This window comes from Furipterus horrens, unplaced genomic scaffold (assembly GCF_987537825.1).
Source record: "Furipterus horrens unplaced genomic scaffold, mFurHor1.1.pri manual_scaffold_9, whole genome shotgun sequence".
In the NCBI taxonomy this organism is placed as follows: domain Eukaryota; kingdom Metazoa; phylum Chordata; class Mammalia; order Chiroptera; family Furipteridae; genus Furipterus; species Furipterus horrens.
Window position 1 is genome coordinate 52,443,189 of NW_028327179.1, and position 24,135 is coordinate 52,467,323.

The 24,135-nt window shown below is 44.5% G+C and overlaps 1 protein-coding gene across 4 annotated transcripts in view; it reads right to left on the reverse strand.

The window, feature by feature from the left end:
- ATXN7L1 (ataxin 7 like 1) overlaps positions 1 to 22,223 on the reverse strand; it is a 251,901-nt gene extending 229,678 nt beyond the window's left edge. For all 4 annotated transcript variants that reach the window (XM_090287329.1, XM_090287328.1, XM_090287332.1 and 1 more), the window contains exons 1-2: positions 22,014 to 22,223; positions 21,439 to 21,507 (exon numbers count right to left, since the gene is read on the reverse strand). In XM_090287329.1, coding sequence (XP_090143455.1) covers positions 21,439 to 21,507; positions 22,014 to 22,194 — 250 coding nt within the window. In that variant the 5' untranslated portion in view covers positions 22,195 to 22,223. The remainder of the gene's footprint in view (positions 1 to 21,438; positions 21,508 to 22,013) is intronic.
- Positions 22,224 to 24,135: the final 1,912 nt, after the last annotated feature.

Here is a 24,135-nt window from a genome sequence, read left to right on the forward strand (position 1 = left end):
GTCTGATTCCTGGTCAGGACACATGCCTGGGTTGCAGATTTGCTCCCCAGTCAGGGTGCATGCAGGAGGCAACTGATTGATGTTTCTCTCTCGCATTGATGTTTCTCTCCCCCTTTTTCTCCCTCCCTTCCCCTCTCTCTAAAAATAAATAAATAATATTTTAAAAATAAATAAATAAAAGAACACATATACAATGGAATAGTTAATAGCTTGGAAAGATACCATAATCAAAACAATACAAAATTATCTCATTATTATAAATTATTATTTTTTTAAACGCAGCACTGGTTAATTCTAGGTGACAGTATTTTATAGGCTAGTTTTTGTCTTCTTCTTTCATTTATGTGATTTTCTACAGTGATTATGTATCACTTTTGTATTAAGAAAAACAAAATTTTAAATGTTTACTCATGGAGGCCCAAAGCCTTGACAAATACTTGCCCAGAGTGCCCAGCCTAGCACGCACTGCTTCTAAGCTCACTGCTTCCTGCTCTTCTCTAGGTTCTCCCCCTGCAATAATTATTACTCTAGGGAATTACATGGCTTCTCAGCCCCTCCATTCCCCCATTGGCCCCTCTGGGTCATGCCAGCCTCCCCTCCAACCAAGCGGGAACCCAGCGCTGAGATAAATAGAAACTTGCCACAGAACCTGGTTGGCAATTCCACTTCCCTGCCAAGAAGTGGCAGAAGGTTCCCTAACAACACTGTGACTGCCCAGGGGCCTGGCCCCTCGTGGTGACATACAGGTGGGAGCAGAAGGGCTTTAGCAGGAAAAGGGAGCTCAATCAGAGCCCTCTGACCCACGAAGACATGCTACAAATTTTTTAATGGCAAGAGGGCGAGGCTGGTTGTCTCCCAAAATCTTTAGCAAAACACCAAAACAGCAGGGCTAGGTGCCCACTAGGAGATGTGCTAGTGTGTGTCACAGGAAGCAGCCTCTCTCCTGTGGGTGGTTTCAAAATCCTTTGGAGGTGTGGGTATATTAGCTTGGTTTCACGACCCCTGCCTTCCTCCTCAACGTGCTGTGTGTAGATTTGCCTCCTAAGTGAAGTGAACAGAAATGATGGCTCCCTGTGGATGTTCAGGGCCCAGAATGACAATGGGCATTCTGGAGCCTGGGGTCACATGCTCCCCTCCACCCCAACATTTAAGCTTACAGGGAGATCAAACCCAGCAGCTCCTCCTCCCACACTCTCAACCTTTAAAATAGAGTCACCCTAAAGGTGGAGGCAAATTTACACACAATTTTTCATTTTCCCGGGCTCTACCAAGAGCTTCCAAAGTTCCTTAAACTTCCTTGCTTTATTTTAAAAATTAATGTAAATTTTGCTTTACACTTTATTTTTGTCTTACTATATTTCATTAATTTTAAACTGTATTCCCCCCTCCCCACACATTATAGTATCTTTAAAATCAGAATGGATTCTTAGTATGAATAGTGGCTGTAGTTTAATTGGCAGTGTTTTTTTCCCTATGAAATATAATAAAAAATAATACTTCCCGCTAGAAAGTACCCTTGAACTAGAACTGCCGTTCTGAAAGATGTGCTAGGTTTGCACACTGTTAGCTCCATTTTTAGGGCCCCAGTTTATGGGTCATTTATAGATGGTGTTTCCTTATGAGATTTTAAGTCCAATGGCATCCAGAACCCAGCCTGCCAAGGCACTGGTGTCTCCTTAGGAACAATGTCCCCGGTCTCCCCTTCTGGGGATACTTGATGGCAATTAAAGGAAATGTTTACTGAGCATTTACTATGGGCTGTGCATTGAGCTAAGTGCTATCTGTTTCTTAATTTTCTCTTCCCAACAACCCTATAGGGTAGCTGTGATTATGCCATTTAACAGATGGGGAAAATGAGGCTCAGATATGACTTTCCCTGTACTGCCCTGAACACAGGTCACTGACTCCTATGCCTCCTAATGAGCAGGCACAGAACAAGTACAGGACTTCTGCTGTCACACATTCCAGACCCCCTCTGTTTGCAGAATGGGGATCCACAACCACACGTGGCCTGCCTGTTTGAAAAGCACGCCTCATGCCTTATTTGCCTGCAGGAGAGCTCCTCTCAGGAGCTACCGGGCCTCCCCTCCTGGTTCCCCTGTCTTTACACCCCCTCACTAGGAGCCCTGGTGCATAGCATGAGCTGGAGGACCAGATAGAGTCAGAGCCAAGAGAGAATGAAAGTCAGTATCAAGAGACAGAAAGTCTCTGTCCCCAAGACACTTCAGTTTTTGCTCCTCTTGTCCCGTTCCTTTCTAGCCCATCTCTTCATTTTGAAACATGATCTTCCAAATTCACCTTCTCACAATACCTCCCTCCCTTCACTCAAATCCTGGCCCATTTTTTTGCTTCCCCTACTATTTATTCACAACCTAGCAGTTAACCTGTGGAAATCACCCTGTTTCTTAGACCTACCCCCTTTATCTGGCAATGATAACAGCTGCCATTTCCTGACCATCAACAATGTGCCAGCTTATGAGTCAGCCCTGACCCTCCCTAGGACCAACGTTATTGTCAAACCCAGCAAGCTGACACACAGAGAGGCAAGGTAACTTGCCCAAACTCACACAGTGAGCATACAGTGGGGCCAAGATGTTAGCTAAGAACTGAATGCAAAGCCTGTATTTTTCCTTCTCTGCCACCAAGCTCCTTTACTATCAATTACACAAAGGGATGAGATTCAAAAGTGGGCTTCCTCATCTAGCATACCATGCTATCTGTCTCTCAATCTCAATCTCTGTCTGTCTCCAGGTAAAAAGCCCGAATACAAATCATGTCAACAGCATAGATTTTAGTAGTTCCACTATCCAGGCTTCTCCCCAGGTCTTCAGTCCAACCCATATAAGTCTTCCTCAAAGGAGATTTAAAAGTGCCATGAATCCTAACACCAAAATTCAACTCTTACAGCAGCACACACATTTTGCTTGGGTCCTGTCCCATACAATTCACTCCATGGTTATATCTGGGCACATGCATGCTTCCTGTATGAGCTATAAATTTTTTTACATACCTTTTTTTTTTGAGACCCATCTCAAAAAATGTGGGAAGGCCACATCTTTGAGGAGGACCTCAGGAGAGCCACAGAACTGATGCTGAGAAAAAGTGTGCACACACTAAATATGCTCTCACTCCTCCACGAGTCTTCATGCAATTGGAGGGCTTCACACATCACACACGCCAGCAGGGGACTCTGCTTACAGTTACTGCTGAATAATTTTATTAAGAAAAAATGCTATCACTTTTTTCTCCTTCTCCTTCCACCAGCATCTTTGGTCAAAAAGGATGTAGCTGTTTACTTTTTGACAATTTTTATGAAGCACTTTCCCATTTCTCCCTCCTAAGGTCTCTGTGAAATTCCACCACCATCTTCTCTGATTCTAGGGCCAAGTCTTTGAGCCTGTTCTCTGGCCCTGTGCCATCCACAGCCCATCCCCCAGAGGCCTGCCTGCTCTGGTCTAAACATTTGTGTTCCTCCAGATTCACAGGATGGAATCCTAACAACCAATGTGATGGTGCTAGGAGGTGGGACCTTTGAGGGGAATAGGTCATGAGCATGGAGCCCTCAAGAACAGGATAAGGGCTCTTATGAAAGACACCTCTTGGAGCTCCTCAGTCCATTCTGCGATGTGAAGACCCAATGAGAGCCTGCGACCCAGAAGAGGGTTCTCCAGAACCTAACCATGCTGGCGCCCTGACCTCAGGCTTCCAGCCTCCGGAACTGTAAGAAACAAAGGTCTGTAGTTTCAGAACCACCTGGTCTGTGGCGTTTTGTTATAGCAGCCTGAATGCACTCAGATACTGCCCGGTCCTGTCCTCTCCCTAACACATTTTGCTGGCTCTGTGTACCAGGGACGTTACGGTCCTACTCTTCTCTCACAGATGAAGCTCATGAGGCCTTACCCCTGTAACCATCCCAGGTTGCCCTGCTTTTTGGCAGAGGGAGACCCAATCCCAGAAACCTTGACCCAGTTAGCTCAGCTCTTCACTCTGGCCTCTACCCAGCAAGTGCTTCCTCCTCCCCAGGAAGTAAAAGTACTGGTGGCCACGTGCACTCTGGCCTCTCAAATTTTCAACCCTGGCAGAACTCCTCTGGATAGTAAAGCATCCTGTACAAGTCATAAAAAGGTGCCCCTCTGGGCAGATGCAGCCTGACCCTTGGGCTGGCACACTTGAACAGGGAGGGCCCTCCTGTCACATATTCCTGGCAGCTCTAGCTGGAGAGAGGTACCTGAGCTGAGCTGTCTTGGAAGAGCTGAGGAATCATCCGATTTTCTCTAGGCCTCCATATGACTACAGTTGACACCCACGTTCATAGCAACACTAAGCACAATGGTCAAAAGAAGCAGACAGCCCAAGAGTCCATCAGTGGAAAGAAATTCTGATACATGCTGCAACATGGATGAACCTTCAGGACATTATGCTACATAAAATAAACCAGTCACAAAATGACCAATACTGCATCATTCCACTTATCTGAGGTACCTAGAATACGCAATTCCTTGAGACAGAAGGTAGAGTAGAGGTTGAGGGGAAGGGTGAATGGGAAGCTATTGTTTAATGGGTACAGAGTTTCTGTTTGGGATGACAGAAAACTTCTGGAAATGGATAGTGGTAATAGTGGCACAACATTGTGTATTTGGTGCCATTGAATCGAATACTTTATAATGGTTAAAAAGTAAATTTTATGTTGTGTATATTTTTAAAAGTTTAAAAAGTAAATGTGCTCTACATTGCAGCTTAAACAAACCAAAGGAAATAGCCTCACTTGCCTTTGCCTCACTTTGTAAAGATATGAGGATTTATTACACTGCCCGTAAGAGCCAGACACATCCAGCACATTACCTCAATACCTAATCTCCAGGCCACAACATCTCCACAGGGGCCTGACACCTTTGCACGCCAGCAATTTGAGACCCCACTGGATGAAAGGTGCCACTAAATGTAAACATCCTTTTCTCGCTGCCCACTCCCTCTACCCACAGACCCCATCCCCACATGCAGCTTGTTTCTCTGGTGAGGCGGCAGCAGCCAGGCCCAATCTGAGTAGGCATAAACTGACATCCTGTTATAAATCTTTCCCCACAAAGCACTGGAGATTGGCCCTCCTGCTGTGCCAAGAAGTCTTTCTGACCATCTGTAATCCATTCAAAGGCAACCGGCAGGAAATGGCGGCAAGGAAAACCCCTGCACAACTCAACTGGTGGGACCAACTCTCCTCTTGCTCAAGGCCAGAAAAAGGAACTGGGCCTTTCCCAGGACACACAACATCTGGGGAAGTACTGAAAGCTGCTGGGCGGCTGTCAGGGGCTAAATGGGCTCGAGACAGATGCTTGCAAAATTTGGTAAAAAATGCATGCTGTATTGAGTTTTTAAATTAGCTCTGAAGAAAACTCATTTGAAAAACCAAACATACCACAGGCACTAAGAGGGAGAAAAAATAACATTATATGAAAACTAACCTCAAAAATGCTTTCTTCTGATTTCTATAAACAATTAGACCACAATTTCAAGCAGTTCAAATCCTTCTTATTATGGATCCCCTTCCAATCTGGTATTGTCAGCTGCTTCCCCCTAATAGTGACAGCTTTATATTTTTGGCACTAAAAGCTGAAGCAGTGGTGACCTGGAACTGGCCTGTACAGTCTTATGAGTTTCAGGAATTTGGTGAACCGATTAATAGATTATTAAAAGTTATCTTACGTAAGCTAAAATTAAATTTATAATATTTTAAAAGAATATTCAAAATTTATCACTTCCTACTTACCTTGCTAACATTTTACTATTATCAATGCTTTGCGTAGGGGCTGACAACTTTTTCTAGAAAGGGTCAGGTAATAAATATTTGAGGTTATGAGTGTCTTTGTCTTAGCCACTAGGCTCTACCTTTGTAGTGCAAAGTAGCCAGAGACAATATATAAATGAATTAATATGGCTGTGTCCCAACAAAACTTTATTTACAAAAACAGGTGACAGGTGGATTTTGTTGATGCGCCACAGTTTGCTGACTGCTGCTCTTGAAGTTATTTATATCTATTGTATTTGCATGGTGGAGATCCTATAGAACAGTGTTCTTATGCACATCTCTTCCCAACTCTGAGTTCAGTGATAGAATACAGAGAGCTTCAAATGTGGTGGTGGGAGAGTTTATATCACAGAAATCACCAAATGCTATAAACCAGGGATTGAGTTACTATTATTTTTTATTATCTAGATTTAAGAAAATTATGGAGAAAATTTTAGTAATGCAGATTTAAAAATATATCAGGTCAGCCCTGGCCAGTGACTCACTTGGTGGGAGCCTAGTTCATGCACCAAAAGGTTGTGGGTTTCATTCTGTCAGAGCACATACCTAGGTTGCAGGTTTTATCCCCAGTCAGGGAGGGCACTTACAAGAGGTGGCCGATGGATGTTTTCTTCTCTCTCCCTCCCTCCATTCATCTCTCCCTAAAAATCGATAAACACATGGTATTGGACTTCTGGCCAAGATGGAGGCGTAGACAGACACACTGCGTCTCCCTCCACAACTAAGAAGGAATACAACTACCTCAAAACTAGAAACAACCAGAAGTTCCAGAAAATCAAACTGCATGGAGGTCCAGCAAACAAAGATATAAAGAAGAAATACTCATCCAGACAGGTAGGCAGGTAGGAGGGGCGGAGCCGGGGTGGAGAGGACGCGGTGTGGTAGCGGCAGCAGCAGCAACAGCAGCAGCAGCAGCGGCAGGCCGGCAGAAAGCGCAGTCACACGTTTTAAAAAGTTGGGAGGGACACCTGGGGAGCGTTCCCAGCTCCTCACTGGACTTCACAGCTCACTGTCCCAGCACCGGGGAAAATCAAGCCTCATTGCTTCTGACTGTGGAGAACAGTGGGGGTTGGTGTGGAGGCAGAAACTTCTGTCTCTCAGCAGAGTCCACTTGTTTAAAGGGCCCCCACGGTCCTAGAACGTCCGCAGACCAACCCACTCTGGGAACGACGCGAGGACCGAAGCTAGAGAGGCACCAGTCCAGTGCGGAAGTGGGAGAGGTGCCTGGGAAAGGGGCAAGTGCTGGGAAGGCAGCATTGTTCCCTCTCAGACCCCTCCCCCACATACAGCGCCACAACGTCATGAAACAGGTTGCCCCGTACTGACGAATTGCTAAGGCCCCGCCCCTTACAACATAACAGGAGTGACAGCTCTGCCTGGGACACAGAGGCAAACAAACACAGGAGCCTGTCAGAATGAGGAGACAGAGAAGTATGGCCCAAAAGGGGGAACAGATCAAGGTTCCAGTGGGAGAACTAAGCGATGAGGAGATAGCCAACCTAACAGATGACAAATTCAAAACACTGGTGATAAAAGATGCTCACAGGCTTGACAGATATGCTTGAGTATGGCAAATGCATAAAAGAAGAAGTGAAGGCTATGCTAAGTGAAACGAAGGAAAATCCACGCAAAATCAATGGTGAAGGAAAGGAAACAGGGGTTCAAATCAATGATTTGGAACATAAGGAAGAAAAAAACAGTTCACCAGAGCAGAATGAGGAAGCAAGAATTGAAAAAAATGACGAAAACTTCCCAAATTTTGCAAAGGAGATGGACATACAGGTCCGGAAAGCACAGAGGGTCCTGGGCGGGCTGGACTCAGAGAGGACCACACCAGCATGCATCATGACTGAGATGCCAAAGGTGAAAGATAAAGACAGAGTCCTGGGGGCAGCAAGAGAGAGGCAGAGAATTGCCTACAGGGGGCTGCCTATAGGACTATCAGCTGATTTCTCAGAGGACACCTGGCAGGCAGGAAGGGACTGGCAAGCAGTAGTCAATGTGATGAAAAGCAACCTGAAACCAGGATTACTCTATTCAGCAAAGCTATCATTTTGAATGAAAGGGCAGATGAAGTGCTTCCCAGACAAGGTAAAGCTAAAGGAGTTCATCATCATCAAGCCATTATTATATGAAATGTCAAAGGGACATACTTAAGAAAGAAAAGATCAAAACTATGAACACTAAAATGACAACAAACACAACTATCAACAACTGAATCTAAAAAGTACAAACAAAATCCAACTAAGCAAAGCAGAATAGGAACAGAATCATAGGTATGGGGATCATTTGGAGGGTTATCAGCTGGGAGGAGGAAGGGGGAGAAATGGGGAAATGGTGCAGGGATTAAGAAGCATAATCAGTTGGTACAAAATAGACAGGGGGAAGTTAAGAATAATATAGGAAAGGGTGAAACCAAAGAACTTACATGCAGCACCCATGGACATGAACTAAGGAGGGTGGGACTGCTGGAGGGAAGGGGGGTACTGGGCAGAGGGTAGCACAGGCGAAAAATTGGAGCTACTGTAACAACATAATCAATAAAATATACTTAAAAAAATTGATAAACATATCTTTGGGTGAGGATTTTATACACACACACACACACACACACACACATATATAATTGTATTGTGGATAGTACAAAAAAGTACAAAAATGAGAACATATTCTCTTGGTACTTGAAAACTATTATCCAATTCAGCAAGGAAGACACACTTGTTACCAACAACTGAGTGAAGGTTCCCACATACTTCTTTGTTCTTTCACTTTCATCTTACTCACTGACTTAAATGAAAATATCAACCAATACTTAAGTCAGATTGATACCTGTTTGTCAATTTCAGCCTTAGACTGGCCCAGGATAGAATAATTCAACAAAATTTAACAAAAGCATTCTGTAAGAATCAACCGACTAAATGAAATTTTACAATGAGGAGGATTAAATATTTTATTATTTGTAAATTATATGCTAAACAACCTTTTTAACACTAAAATTTATAATAAAAGTATATAGATACGAATAAAGAGAGCAAACTGTTAAACATTTACTAGCACAACAATGATTGTGATAAAAAAATTACAGAGTAATTGGGCAGCAAGACCTAAAATTGTGTGTGAGTGTGTGTGTGAGAGAGAGAGAGAGTAACTCTCCCCCCAGTACACTGAACAGAAATAGCAAAACACACACAAGCCTTACCATACAAGAAGAGAAGCCTATTTCCTGAAAACTCTACATTATTAAAAAATTCAATTGTGTTGGTATCCAGTAGGTGTACAACTACAATGTTTCCCTTTGGTATTAATGACAGATCCGGAACTCATCCTAACTCCTTTGTCTGAAAGCAATTTTCTGTGGGAATTCACAGCCTTTACTAACACTGTTCCCTCTCTGTAGAACACACAACGTCAAATCCTAACCATCTGTGATGGAGCATGCAGTTGTGAAAATCAGATAACGATGGATTGGTTTCATCAGCAATGAAATGGCCATGAAGTGTAAGATCTAGGGGCCCAAGTGTACAGTGGGTACAACCAGGAGTACAGGATCCCGAGGAGGTCCAGGGGCGCAGCCTGAGAGGCTGAGGAGGGCTTCACAGGCAAGAACTGTGGCCAGGCCCTACAGATGGGAAGTGCTCACGTCAGAGGAAGGCACTGAAGCAGAGGCCCAGACAGCAACTGGGAAGAAACACAGCTCGTCCAAAGAGCTGTGGCAGGCAAACCACCTGTCTGGTTTGAAAGGAATGGGGAATAGAGGACCTGGACTAACTACTGCATTAAGTACGGTCGATGGGGAGGCGATGCCAGGTTTTTACTTGAGGAGCAGATTAATTTTGAAGATGCATGTGGGGATGATGGAGACAGGGAGACTAATTAAGCAGTTATTATAAAAATATAGGTGGGCTATGAGGCAGGCTGGCCTGGGGTGGTGAGGGCTGAGGGAATGGAAAGAAAATGAAGAGGTGCAGAGAACTGCTCTAAGACAGAGGGGGAGGGTAAGAGGAAGGGAAGGAGGGCCTTCCTAAAGGGAGTGGATAAGGGAAGTTACAAAGAAGACTCTGAGCTTGCACTGGGTCTAGCAGGGTCTAGTGGTTCAAAAGGACACCCATGAGGGGCTGTCCCATGCAACACACCAGAGGGCTGAGCCAAGCACTCTGTGGAGCTCAGGACTGAAAGCAGACATGCCAGAATCACCACCCAGGACTGTCTGAGGTGTGAGCAAGGAGTGGGGGTGAGCTGACACAGAGCAAACTGGAGGGAGGAGGAGGGATGAGCTGGGAGGAGCTGGCAGAAGCCTAAAAGTGGGTGTCATCCAAACTTTGGTAAAGAAAATATGGTTTTTAAAAAGCTCTAGGGCAGTCTCCTATTTAATGAAAACTCCAATAAGTATATTTAGAAAGCAAATAGCCTCGTAATCTGTCTAAGGCTGGATTACTATATATTGGGTTTGCATAAAACAGGGCAGATCTCTGTTGTCAGTTGTCTTACGCCATTAAGTGTTTGTTCTGAGCCCCTGAAAGTGGCAGGACTCAGTTGAGTTGAATGATCTCTTTGGGTCTTGCCCTGCTTCTGCAAGAGATGGTTAGGAAGGGACAGAAGCCTAGAGGCTAACAGTGGTGTCCTTGGTGGGTGGACCCAATGGAGCAAACCTCACCCAAATGCAAGCAGTTTCACTTTCCTGGTACTTTCCTTTCTTTCTTCCAGTCGGGGTAGATTCTGTCACACATGAAATGTGTCCCAGCCCACAAGCTCTTGGCCCTCACTGGAAGGATCAAAACACCAGCCAGCAGACCATGAGGTCTGGGGCCTGTCAAAGAAACCCCATACTGATGAGGCAACCGTGCAGGAGATGGAACAGCGCTGAAGGGGAAATGCATGTCAAGGGCTGCCCTGGTCTCTGGAAGACAGAGAGAGAGACAGACAGACAGATAGAGACAGAGACAGAGAGACAGAGAGAGACAAAGAGAGGAAGAGAGAGAGAAAAGAGAAGAGAAGAGAAGAGAAGAGAAGAGAAGAGAAGAGAAGAGAAAAGAGAAACACAAGCTCCTCCAGACCAGCCAACTCATGGAGTCGGAAATGCTAAGTGTGCTGGTTAATGGAGAGTAGGTGAAGTCCATTCATGAACCCAACATTACCACATTCCCCGGTCTTCATGGAGGGGATGCATTCTGTGCCTTTCTCAGCCATTCCAATCAAAGAGTCTTCTTTGTCACTGTCCCTCAGAGCCAGTGACAAGTAGGCTAAAGAAGGGAAAGGTCTTTCACACCCTAAGCGGGTGCATCGAAAGGATACATATAAGCAGGGGTATTGAAAAGCTATCTCCATTCCATCATCCAAAGGAGTGCACCCTTTGTGAAAACACTAACAATCCCAATGCCAAGAGGGAAACTGAAAAGCCGCCTAGAAGATGTTCAAAAGAGGAAAAAGAGAGAAATCATCACTGTAGAAAGATGCCCCTGGAGTTGCTTGGCAACCGTCCTTGCTAACACCTTCTCACAAAAAGGAACAGTCTGAGTCAGCTCCTGAGATTTCCTTGAGGCCAGGACTCCGACCCAAAGCTGGGACCCTAGGATGAGAAAGCACTTCACTGAGGGGGAGACCTCGGGCCCTATCAGCTGGCCACTCGCTTACACACAAGAGGAGGAAGAAACTGTAATCATTTTGCTTAAAGAACATGCTCTCCTAAGCAGAGCTGGTACTAGGCTGAGGCAAGTGAAGTTCCCTGGGTGCAAAATTTCAGGGGTGTGCTCACTCCGCACTCACAGGCATTTGTGTATGTGCCTCCTTAAATGTGCGTTCTGGGTGTCCCACACACCTCACCTCAGTCCTTACCCTGCTTCCAAGGACAACATTAGGACACAGTACAGCCTCTGGAATCAGCATGCCCCTGGGTTCAAATGTCACCTAATGTATCACCTTGGGTAAAAACCTTCACCTCTTTGAGCCTTAGTTTCCTAATCTCTAAAACGGGGCTGCTAATAGAAATCGCCTCATAGAGTGGTCATGAGGATTAAATAAGAAAATGCACATTTAGCTCTGTGTTTTACAACCAGTCACTGCCCAGTAAATGGCAGCTAGGATTTTTATTTTTAAAAACACACAAGCAGGTCCCCAGAACCCCTTAAACTGGAATCCAAATCTCCAGGAGTGGTCCTGGTGTCTCTGCTTCTAAAAAGCTTCACAGCTCTGGCTGGTGTGGCTCAGTGGAACAACTGACAGCTTGTGAACTGAAAGGTCACCAGTTCAAATCCCAGTCAGGGCACATGCCTGGGTTGCAAGCCAGGTGCCCAGTTGGGGATGTGTAAGAGGCAACCAATTGATGTTTCTCTCACACATTGATGTTTTTCTCCATCTCTTCCTCCCTCCCTTCCCCTCTCTCTAAAAATAAGTAAAAATATATCTTTGAAAAAAAAAAAAGCTTCACAAAGGATTCTTAGGGTGGGCAGGATGGAGAGCCACTACTTGCATCTAGCCAACAGCGGTTCTCAAAAGTCCAGCAAACATCAGAGCCACCTGTGGAGCCTGTCTGAAATGCCTGTTCCTGTGCCCCACTCCCAGTCCTCTGATTTAGCAGGACTACAGCCTTGGCTGCTAATACCTAGGCGACTTCAATGACCACATTTTGGAAAACTGATACTGATTTGCTCTTGATAAGCTAATAGCACAGGGAGCTTGGTCCAACTCCATTTATTTTTACTCCCAGCATCCTTAAAGAACAGGGACAAAATGCTGACCAAAGACGCTTAGTGAACCCCCAGTGTACTTCTGGAGTAGTAATGACATCCTCCACCCCCTGAAAGTAGCAGCTCTCCTAACACAGGAAGAGGAACCAAGTGCCTAGTAAAAGTAATAACCATCATAACAAAAGCTTACATTACTGCGTACCGACTGTATGCCAGATAGTATCCCATTTATTTTCACAACAACCCTGAGAACTACTATTATTACTATTCTAAAAAATGAGGAAATTGATGCCCAGAAAAGTTATCTTTTCTTACTTCGTACTATATAGCTAGTAAGTGGCTGAGTCAAGACTTAAACTTCCAAGTCTGCAATGCACTTTGTGGTAAAATATACATAACACAACATTTACCATTTTAACATTTTTTATAGTTCACTGTCACCACCACCACCCATCTCCAGAACTTTATCATCTTTCCCAACTAGAACTCTGTACCTATTAAACACTAATTCTCCACTTTCTCCACTCCCCAGCCCTTGGCAACTACCATTTGACTCTCAGTCTCTATGAATTTTACTATTCTAGGAACCTCATATAAGTGGAATCATACAGCATTTGTCCTTCTGTAGCCCAATTACTCTTAAAAAGAGGCAAACACTGTGTTGGTCTGATAAGGGCAACAAGCTCAGGATATATCTCAACCATGTTTTATATCCTGGTTAGTGTCATTAGTTTGGGTGTCCTGTCTCCCCATCTCCACCTACCTCAGGAATCCATAACCTACTGGCGTATTGTGGTAGAGTCACACAGCAACACCACCCTGCCCACCACCAGCCTAAGGTGTCCTTGCACTGTTAATGTTCAGAGAACCATCAATTAGCTTCACAGAGTAGGCACCCTGACCACTGCTTCTATGTTCAAAGAGCCCATCATCATGTCACTTTTATCTTCCCTACTGTGGTGACCTGGTGTCACTTTGTTTTGCCCTAGAGAGTATTTATTTGGTTTCCTTTTTTTTCTTTAAACATCTGATCCCTACAATCAGTAAGCAGAATTGTGTTATGAAACCATAAGTACAAGGATAAAGCATCTACATAAAACACAAAAGCTTTACCTACAGCAGAATTCCAGCTTTACTTAGAGACAACCCGGTGAACCATGTCTAACCCCTAAATGGCAAGGATAATCAGCCTCAGCCCACTTGCAGTTAGGGATTTCCTGGGCTCCCATCATTAGGTCAAGAGGCTCAGGGTCTAAATCCAGGTCTGTTTGGCTGAAGTGGCCAATTTGAGCTCTGCCATAGAAGAACAGGATGGGGCAGACAAACAGCCTTAGCTGGGAGCCCATCAGCAGCAGAATGCTGCACCAAGAGTTTTAGGAGAGAGAGACATGGAAGTCAGTTTCTTGACAGTCAGTTTCTGCAACTCAGAAGAAGGCTAACCCATTGGTCAACCCGCTTCCTCTCCATTATGGCTATGTTTGGCTACTGGACTCACAGTTAGAGTCCCAGTGGTCAAGCCCCAGACTCCCCCCCAGATCCCCCTGAGACAAGACCAATTGTGGACCCCCAAGAAGTGCTCCACTCACTGGAGGAGCTGGATGTCTCCCCCTGGTCTCTCTTTTGTAACTGGAGGAACTGTAGGCCCAGGGAGACCTGCCAGTGTGGTGCTGGGTAGCCTTGGGGAGCGGCAGCTGTCAGCATGTGACTGTTCCCTTTATCCTTCAAATGCTGTCTATTTCTGTCTCTGTGTTCTGGAAGATGCTCCAGCTTGTCCCCCTTATTCTAGAATTTTCTCAGTGGTGTCTTGTCTCTAAGTAGTTGTTAGTTGTTCTTGTGAGGAGGAACAAAGCCAGGAATGACCTTTGTCACCCTCTTGGCAACAGCACTCTATTGCATTCAATAAAGGACTATAGCTTCCAGATATGGACACTGGGTCACTTAAAGAGTATGGGGTACTTGGATAAAAAGGATTTGACCAGGACAGGATCTCACTATGTCTGCTACTGCCAGTTACTTCTGAAGGATGTCACAAATTAAACAAAGCACCATGAACAAAAGGTGAGCCCAAAGGATATAAGCATGGTGTACATAGTACCATACAGAAACCGAATCTGCCTAGCTTTTCTAAATCACCTCTGAAGCAGGACAGCAAGCACCTGAGAATCACTGGCTAGAACAAACATGGCCTTACAATCCCAAGTAATGCTGTAGACCATGTGGCACACAGGTCAGAAGTCCCCAGGAATCAGACCCTCTCTGCCCTCCCTATTTTCTAACTATAACATGAAAACCCTGAAACCAGCTGCTTTGCTCTGTCATGTGCACCCCTATTGCAGACAAGTCCCATGGGTAATCCCACTGCAAAGAATGACAATAGTATTTCCAGCCTGTCTTTAAACCGAGATCCTTAATGCTTTCCTGTGATACTCTTGACATCAGGGACCACTGTATAATAAATAACATCATTATCAGAATTGATGCCTTGGGGTCTCCTTCACCCATAGTGAAGGAGGACAGGCCACTCAGAATTAGAGCCTGAAGCTCACTACTTCACCACTTTCTGCAGAAGAGAGCTGAAGGTTTGAAGGGTCACCTGAGAAACCTATGGAGCAGGGCTCTGTGAGGGACAGAGTCTTCTCTTTTTAGATCCTCCCAAATGCAGCCCAGTGCCAGGGGACAGTCACAGCTTTGAATATGTCTGAATTTTCAATAAGGCCAAATGACTGCAATGTAGGCATAAGACATAGATAGAGTTGCAGAATACTTCTGTGAGTATCTTTGTGTATTTTTCTTGTGTTCTTGCCTTTCCAGCCTCACCTCACACCAGTGATTCTCTATTAAGGAGTCTTGGCAATGTACGGATACCTCTGAAATCCATTGGTAGAGGCTGAGATGCTGCTGAACATCTTATTATGCACAGGACAGTTCCCCAACACAAAGAAGTGGTGCCACTGCTGAGAAAGTTCATACTACTTTCTGCTTTGCTATCTTCACTCTAAGTGACACAGACTCTCTAGTGTCTAGAATACTCAATATTCTCTCAAACTTTGGGCCTTCACAGATATTGTTTCCTTTAATTCCACCCTGCTCAGCCCTGCACGTAGATAACTTCAATTCATCCTCCAGGTTTTAGTGTAAGTAAAATTTCCTCAGGAAGACCTTCACTGAGCCCCTTACCTAAATTAGGTCCTCCTGCCCTGCCTTCCAATAGCACCCGTTTCCCCTTTCAGAGTACTCACCACAGACAGCATGATATTTCACTGTCTGCCTTTGCTGCTGGGATAGGAGTGCCACGAGGCAGGGGCTGTGCTTTTTGGCTACTGTGTTCCTGGGCCTAGCCTGGTGCTGGCCACTGTGAGAGCCTCTCAGTATCAAATGCATGAGGGAGGCCAAAAAAGCAGGACGGGGTATTAAAAACTAAGCAAGACATCCAGTTTTCAATTATTGTTCCACTATGCAGCCACCAAAAAAGAACACAGCAGCGCCTTAAATGAGTGTGTGTGTGTGTAACAGTCTACATCTTCTAGACATAAAAAAATTACTCTTGTGGAAGAAGTATGATGAGAACCCAGCGCATCACATACAGAGTTTCAAAGTATGCCCGCCCTGCCTAATTTCCTGTTTTGGAAGGAGCCAGAGCCCCATTTTCTACACATGAGAACCCAGGCACATGGAAATATGTGCATGTAAAGAGATACTCATTTAGAGAAGCTTTATATTTCCAAAACTAGGTGTTTTTGAAAAAACGCTCTCTCAGCTTTGCTGTCTTGGCCTTGGTGCTCTCTTCTCCGTTGGTTGGATGCAACTGTAAAGCTTATTCATTCTCCAAGCCCTTACTTCTCCTTTTCATCTTTCCTCACTACCACTGTTAGGCCACTCCGCCTCTCCTGTCCTTTCATCCCAAATGCTGGGCCAGAAGAGAGAGATGATAATGAAATGTCAAAGTGAGCAAATGTTGCCGCTTGTCAGCAAAAGGGGAGAAAGGTAAGCTTAATGGAAAAAGAAGTTGAAAGTAATGGCGAAATGAGGTAATCTGTGGACATGGCGTCTTCCCATCTCCTATTAGTATAGATAACGGAGTTACCTGTGTAATGACAAAGGGAATCCCTCTGCAGTTTCCCATAAATCTCTACCACTTGTCGCTGGGTCCCCTGGCTTGGATTCTAAGAACACTTCACTCTTACCAGGCCAGTTGCCATCTTTTCTTCCAATTTGCTCCAATTCAGCCATAACTGCAAGACACCTAAACCTGAGCTGAATGTGTTCCTACACTCCCTGCGTCGTCCTGTGTTCCAGCCCAATTCCTCCAGCACCTCAGGAGGAAAGCAAACTCCTACGATCACAGCAAGATCTTACTGGCTCCAGAACAGCTTTCAGATTGGAAACATTCCACAAGTTTACCTACATCAAACCAAAACATCTGGCAACATTAACACACAGACAAATGCCCAAAGTAACTAGTAAAGGTTTCCAAAAGACCCAAACAAGGATCTCTTGAGGACTTTCTTTTCTCAGTGATCAGATAAAACAACTTACTGATCATTTTAAAAATTACTTTTAGACTTCCTAGAATCAGAAGGATCTTTGTAAATCCTTCTTAGTCACAGATCCACAGCTGCCTAAGTATTTTCTCTATCTTGATAAAACTTACCAATGACTACATATTAATTGCACACCATTAAAATTGGTTTTTAAAAAATCATTAGCTTTATAAAATTATAACATGGTTTACTTTAAAAATAAAATTTCTGACAGTTTATCTTTTCTGTTCATCGCTGATTAAAGATCCTAGTTAATTATAAGAATAAAGTTTCCTAGAACTAGCTTCATTAATAAGTGATGATGACAATCATAACATTAAAAAAATAATAAAGGCAAACATCCATTAAGTGCTTACTATGTGCTAATCCCTTTTGTATTATCTCAGTTAATCCTCACAACAACCCTGTTACTATTTGTTTTATATAGTCCAGGACACTTATGAGCCCCATGCATCCTGCTCCTTATTCATGAATTGACATTCTTAAAAAAACAAACAAAAAACAAACAAACAAAAAAACAAGTTCAGCTGAGGCAATTAGAAAAGGGGGACATCTTTCTAAATCATATCTACAAAGTTAGAGAGAAAATTATTTAAAAAGGTTAGCTAGATGAATGGCCTTCCTTGGAATTCTCTATCATAAATGCATTTCCTATCTTAGATTAAGCTAACAAGGTTTCTGGGACCCCTCCTCTCAGGAAAGCTAAGTCCCTGACTGATCCAGGTTGACCTAGGTCAACTTACTCTTGACTGTGGGGAACACATCACCCTGGGTTTTGGACTCAAACCCTCAACCATTCCAAAGTCCGAAAGGTCACATATCATTTGTAAACTATTTGCAGCAGAATTGGCTTGTGTATGAGATGCGGTGATTTTTGCCACGAAGAGAGTACAAAATGAGAAAATAAACCCAGTATGTAGTAGTTTAAGATGTATTTAATATGAGGCCTTAATTTAAAAATTTTTCTTTTCAAAAACACCCTGTCTGGTATGACTATATCTCAAGTATAGGTACATTCAGTAGAGAAACTTAAGTTGAGAAGTCTCAAAGAGACCTCAGAGAGGATGTTTAACCCCACTTTCTTGCTTTACATGTGAGAGAATTTGCCCAGAGAAGGGAAGTGATGTTCCCAAGGTCATATGTGAGAACTTATGAAGCTGACTCAAATCTCTCTTTCCCAATCTTTTCACCATGCCAGGCTGCCCTCAATATAACCCCATATGACCACATCCAAGCATGGAATTAGCAACACTTTCTTAACCCAGGTGATGATCTGGCAAGGTTCAGAAGTATTTGCCAAATTCCTCTTGACTGTAATTTTAGCTAACTTTAGATGAGATAATAACATTGATGTGAAGACTTTATTACAGAGATTTCAAAGTATTCAGTTAATACTTCCTACTGATATTGGTGGAGAACTGAAGCACACAAAGGTGAAAGGAATAAGGACTGGAGAAGGAACTATATCATAATAATCAGATTATTTTAGAAGTCTGCAAGTCCTTCCTATGTCTTTTGAAGCTGTGGCCAGTTAGACACAGAAGGCAAAATGATTATTTTTTTTTACATTTCTAGCCTAAACTTCCTCCCTGAGCTTAATCTATTTATAAAATCATACTACAACAACGTTCACAGCAGCATTATTCACTATAGTTAAAAGATGGAAACAAGCCAAATACCCATCAACAGATAGATGGATAAGTAAAATATGGTATATACATACTACGGAATATTATTCAGCCATAAAAAGAAATGAAATTCTGACACACGCTGCAACATGGATGAGCCATTAAAACATTATGCTAAATGAAATAAGCCTATCCAAAGGGACAGATATTGCATTATATATACATGTATCATATATCTCATCTGTATAATTATGCATGGTATCTATAATAGGCAACTTCACAGAAACAGAAAATATAATAGAGATTACCAGGGCTAACAGCAAGAAGGGAATGGGAAGTTATTGTATAACAGGTACAGGATTTCTGGTTGGGATGATTAAAAAAGCCTGGGAAATGAATAGAGGTGACTGCTGTACAACATTGTGAGTGTACTTAGTACTACTGAACTGTACACTTTAAAATGGTTAAAATGGTAAATTTTATGTTTATCACAATAAAAATGATATCAAAATCTGAATCATATCCCTTCATTTCTCAATTGCTATTCGTTCATTGCTATTAAAGCCCAGTTTTCTTCTCAAGATTGGCTGACTACCAACAACATCATGGTCTATCTACAAATGCTCACACACATAGATAAACAGATGTGCCGTGCAGTGACCCAGCCACAAACACGTACGCATCATGAGACCACCTACATGATGACTGCAACAAGAAAGCCATGGCAAGACTAATGCAACCAGTGTTTCTGGAGATCCTGGCAACCAAACACCATGACAGAGTCCCAGCTCAACCCTTAAATTCCTCATCATGGCAGGGGGGGTGCATATATATTTAGTTAATGTGTACTCTATCTGAAAAGAAAACTGCATGCATACACTAGGAAGACCTTCAGGAATTGCTAATCCAAGTTCTCTACCAGGCTAATAAACAGAGATTTCCACCCATACATGGCTATCTGGTGAACAGTAAGTGCATGTTACACTGAACAGTGGTGTACTTAATGCAGAGGCATATAATTGGGAGCTAAATCTTTGTACCTTTATAGGACAAAGGATATAATAAGTAGGATGTACCACTTCTGAGTTCTGAGGAAAGGAGAGCTTTTCACTTTTCCTTACAAGAACCTATTTCTCATGAGGCAAAGAGAATCTGAGAACAAGGCTCTTTGAAAGTAGAAGTAGGAAGAAGGGTGCAGAATACGAGTTTTGTGTTGTAGTCATAATTGATCACCAGACCTGAGAGGTGACAATTCTGTGCCATACCATGACCTTTACTCAACTTTAAAGGTTTTTACAATCTCATCTCCTTTCATGAGAAACCTTCCATTGCCAGTGGTTTGATTACTGAGTCCCATTAGTTTTTAAAGATCTCAAGAGTTTGTGAAGAAAAACAATCTCTAGTGATACTTCCCATTGTCAACACTCATGGACATTTAGCACAAATAACCTGCCACTTGTAAGAAGTTTACTTGACTTCATTCCCTTGCGCATCCTAAAGATATGTCAAGATCACACTAAGGAATCTAGAAGCAAACATGTTTAGAATAAGGTTTCATTTCCAATCAAAATGCTTAATTAGCAGAACCACTATGCTATAGAACTGTCCTTGAATATGAATGCATTTTAACCTCCATGTTATTTTTTCTGAAGCACAAATTTTCCTCTTACTGGATGGTAAGGAAATGATTAGGCACAGAAAACCAACTGTTAGGTGTTGATCCACAAAATAAGTGCCATCTTTCCAAGCAGGTTTTGGCTGCCTTATAGAATGATATCCTGATTTATGAGGGAAACCATTCTTTGGAATCTACTGGTCTTTTCTCCATTCATTTGGGACAAGCAATGCTCCTATGGCCTAGTTACGGCTAAACTCTTTCAACACTTCCCACCAACCTCTTCTGGCCCCCCACGCCATCCTCCCACACCCAATTTCAGCCAACCATGTTTACAAGACATCAGTTAGTAAATCACAATTCAAATGAACCCATCCATTTGTTCAGCAGAAAGTGGCCTCTGGTGTTGCTCCATGTGGAGCCCATAAGCCAGAGTTACATATGGCAGACTTGCAAACATGAACAGGATATGATTTATTTATGATGACCATGTGTGTTTGATGCCCAGTTCCAGCAGGCTGTGGCTTCATTTGCCTGCCTCTGTCTGGGATGACCTGTCTACTCACTGTGTCCCATTTCAGGTAGTATATTTCTCTGGGGAAACAGAGATAGATGAATGGCTGAGGGGGCTGGACACAGATGCCCCTGATCCTGCTGGCCACATAACACTCTGTGACCAAGCACCAAGTGGACAAATGTAACTTGCTCCAAAAGTTTGTCATGTATAATGGTTTTCAGTGAAGAGTGGAGAAATAGCTGCTGGAATGACGGACCATGTGGGGTTCATTAAACTGTTGTGTATTTACCCACAAGATAGGCTGGGATGCTTTTGAGGGAAGCCCCACTCCTCATTTCACAGATTTTGACCCCCCACCTTTGGCAATGATGCTGCAAATGAGAATGGCAGATAGGCATCAGAAGGTCCAAACGTGGACTCCAACTTAAGTGCAGTAAACTTCTGCCTCCAACAGTCTCCCCCTCTTTACCCCCTTCCCCCGTTGTATTTATACTTTGAAAGAAGTTAACACCAAGCAGTAGACACCTGGGTGTGCTCAATTTTTGACAAACCTTAGTCACTCTGTACCCAGAACAATTCACATTATAGTCGAAATCCTGTGAAGATTTCTGCCACACATGCTAACACTAAAATGCCAGTAGCTCCACTTACCTTCTTTATTAAGCCTCATAACCTCCCTGCTTTTTCCACCCTCTTTTCCAGCCTCTTCTAAATCTACATCTGCAGATGAAAAAGAAAAGGAAAAAAGAAAATAAGAGAAAAAAGCGAAAATGGGGGTACCCAAAGTCAAGGGGGGGGGAGTGTTTATTTGCAAACAGATTGATATAAATACTATATATGAAAAATCTTTCCAAAATTGACAATGCGACGTTTTCTCCCAAGTCCGGATTTCCATCTACCTGGCCCAGATAGGTACCAAAAAAACTGTGCAAGCAGCAACAGAGTAGCCTTTTAAAAAGATACACCATGGGGCTGTGAAAGCCCACCCCGCGGGCTGCCACGGGTAGCCGGGTACAGACAGACAGAAAGACAGACAGCCCTGGCAGCAGGGCCTCTCTCTGTGCATTGATGCTCTGTCTCTGTGTGTATTTATTTAGAGAGAGGGAGAAGCATGGAGGACACCGGGGGCCACTCTCTCTCTCACACACACACTTTTTCCCAGTGGCTCTAGGTGAATGGAAAGGTTACAGGATAATAAAAGGAGGAGGAGGCGGTGGGGTTCTTACTGTCGGAGCAGTGTAATTTGGCGGCGTCGATCCAGGAGGACCAGGGTTTGCCCAGAAACGCCTCCGGACTGGGCACTTTGCGATCCAGTGTCGCCATTGCTCTTCCTTCTTGTTGCTTTTTCCCTGTTCCTTCGGCAGCAGCAGCCGAGAGACACGGGATTCGAGAACGCTCCGACGTCATCTTCGGAACGTTCCGACATTGAGTGCTCTGAACAGGGGAGGGAGGGAGAGAGGGAGGGAAAGGAGGAGGGAGGTGGGGAGGAGGAGAGAGAGAGGAGGAGGAGTCGGTGCTCGAGCGCCGGCAGCCAGAGGCAACTGCTGGCTGCAGGCACGGCCGCCAGAGGCAGCAGAGAGGCCCCTGCAGTTCGGCGCCCGGCGGGGAGGGGCCGCGCGGCCGGCTAGCGCCGCGTGCAGCCGACCGGAGGCTTCCGTGCGCCCGGGTGCAGAGGTGCTGCACTGCCGCCGCCTACACCCGGCGGCACCGACGGGCTGGGACCGGGCACTGAGGGCCGAATCAGGAGAGGCACGACCTGGGGCCGTAGGAGGGGTGCTCTTTTCCGCAGAGTTGCCGCTGGAGGACGCAAAGTTTTTGCCTGCAGCCCTTCCAGGGTGTCATTCCCTCATCTGGTCCCTGACGCCCGCGGCGAGGCGCCTCCACAAGGATTCCCGCGGCTTAGTGGGGCAGAGACAAGCAGGTTTGCCATCTCCCCACTACTCCCCGCCAACGACCACACCAAGCCAGGGCAGGGACCCTGGTGACCTCGCCTCCCAGTCACTACTCCCCTTACCCTTCTCTTTCACGGTGGACCTTGGACCGTGGAGGATTCTCCAGATGCCTTTGGGAGCTGAGATCGGAGACTATGATGGAAGTGCTTCTAAAAAGGAAGTGAGTTTGGGGCGAGAGGAGCTGCCTTCCCATTTCAATGTGCGGCACTTGGAAAGCTCAAAACTCAGCGCCCGGTGTCTCCAGATTCTCCGCGGGGTGCGCGTCTCCGGCTCACAGAGACCCACTGCATGTGCTTTGCTCCCGGATCATACTAGCGCGAGAGCGAATTCACCCGCTCTCGTCTGCCGAGCCTCTGGAGTTTTCAGCGCTCCATACGGTGAGAGGAGGGTGGCCGGGTCTAGCGCAAGAAACCCACGTCCAGGAATCTGATTCCTGGGAGAATTCATTTTAGGTTTAAGTTCTCTAGACAGCTAGATAGGAAGTGCTAGATTTCCTCTGGGTTTTGGACGTTTGATGCGTTGATTGAGATTTCCTCTCTCTCTGTAGAGGTAGGCAATAAAGAAAGGCCTTAAAAGGTCTCCTGGTATCTCTCGCTCGTTTTAAAAATCCTTTTGTTTACTCGGATTTAACTAAAACATGGACACTTTCCCACAACAGATATGTTTTTCCCTCTATTTTCCCAGCACCTTTTTCGTTCCTGCCACTTTTGTTTTCCCATGGTTGAAGCGCACTGATTTGACGGAGCTCTATACTTGAGTTCTGCCCTGACTGTGCCACCTAATTTCCCTCCACTTGGCATCCTGTATCTCAGAGCCAGGGTTAGGGTGGGCGTTGTAGGAGGAGCTACACATTGGTCTTCCGTTGTGATATTTGTATGAATGGGTTTGTTTATTTTGTCAGAGCCAGATAAAGATCATTTGCCTTTGTTCTTTTGGGAAGGGTTCCTACATAGGGACCACTAAGTGACCAAGGTGCCACTAGGTGGAAAATTCTCACTTTAAGGACTGGTGGTGTTAACACATATTTATTACTTATTGACCTCTTATAGTGCTAGACCTTGTGCTTAACCCTTCTTTCCTTCCTCCCTCCCTCCCATCCATCGATCTTTTCAACAAATATTGCCTGTCATGGCCCTGCTGCCCTTGGCAGAGGAAAACAAGTGGGATCCAGCCCAGCTCTGGGGCAGATGTAGTCTGGTCGTCTCTGTGGAAGAAGAAAGGTGTGAAACTTATCAACTCCTTGAGAAAACATGTACACAGTGATTGGCCAGGGCAGTAAATGGTGTGTCTCCCAGAGCTGTGCCTGTTCACAGGAGGACCTGAGATCTAGTTTGGGTGATGAGAAAATCTGTCACTGAGAAAATGGGATCTGCTTTGCATCTTGGAAATTGGGAAG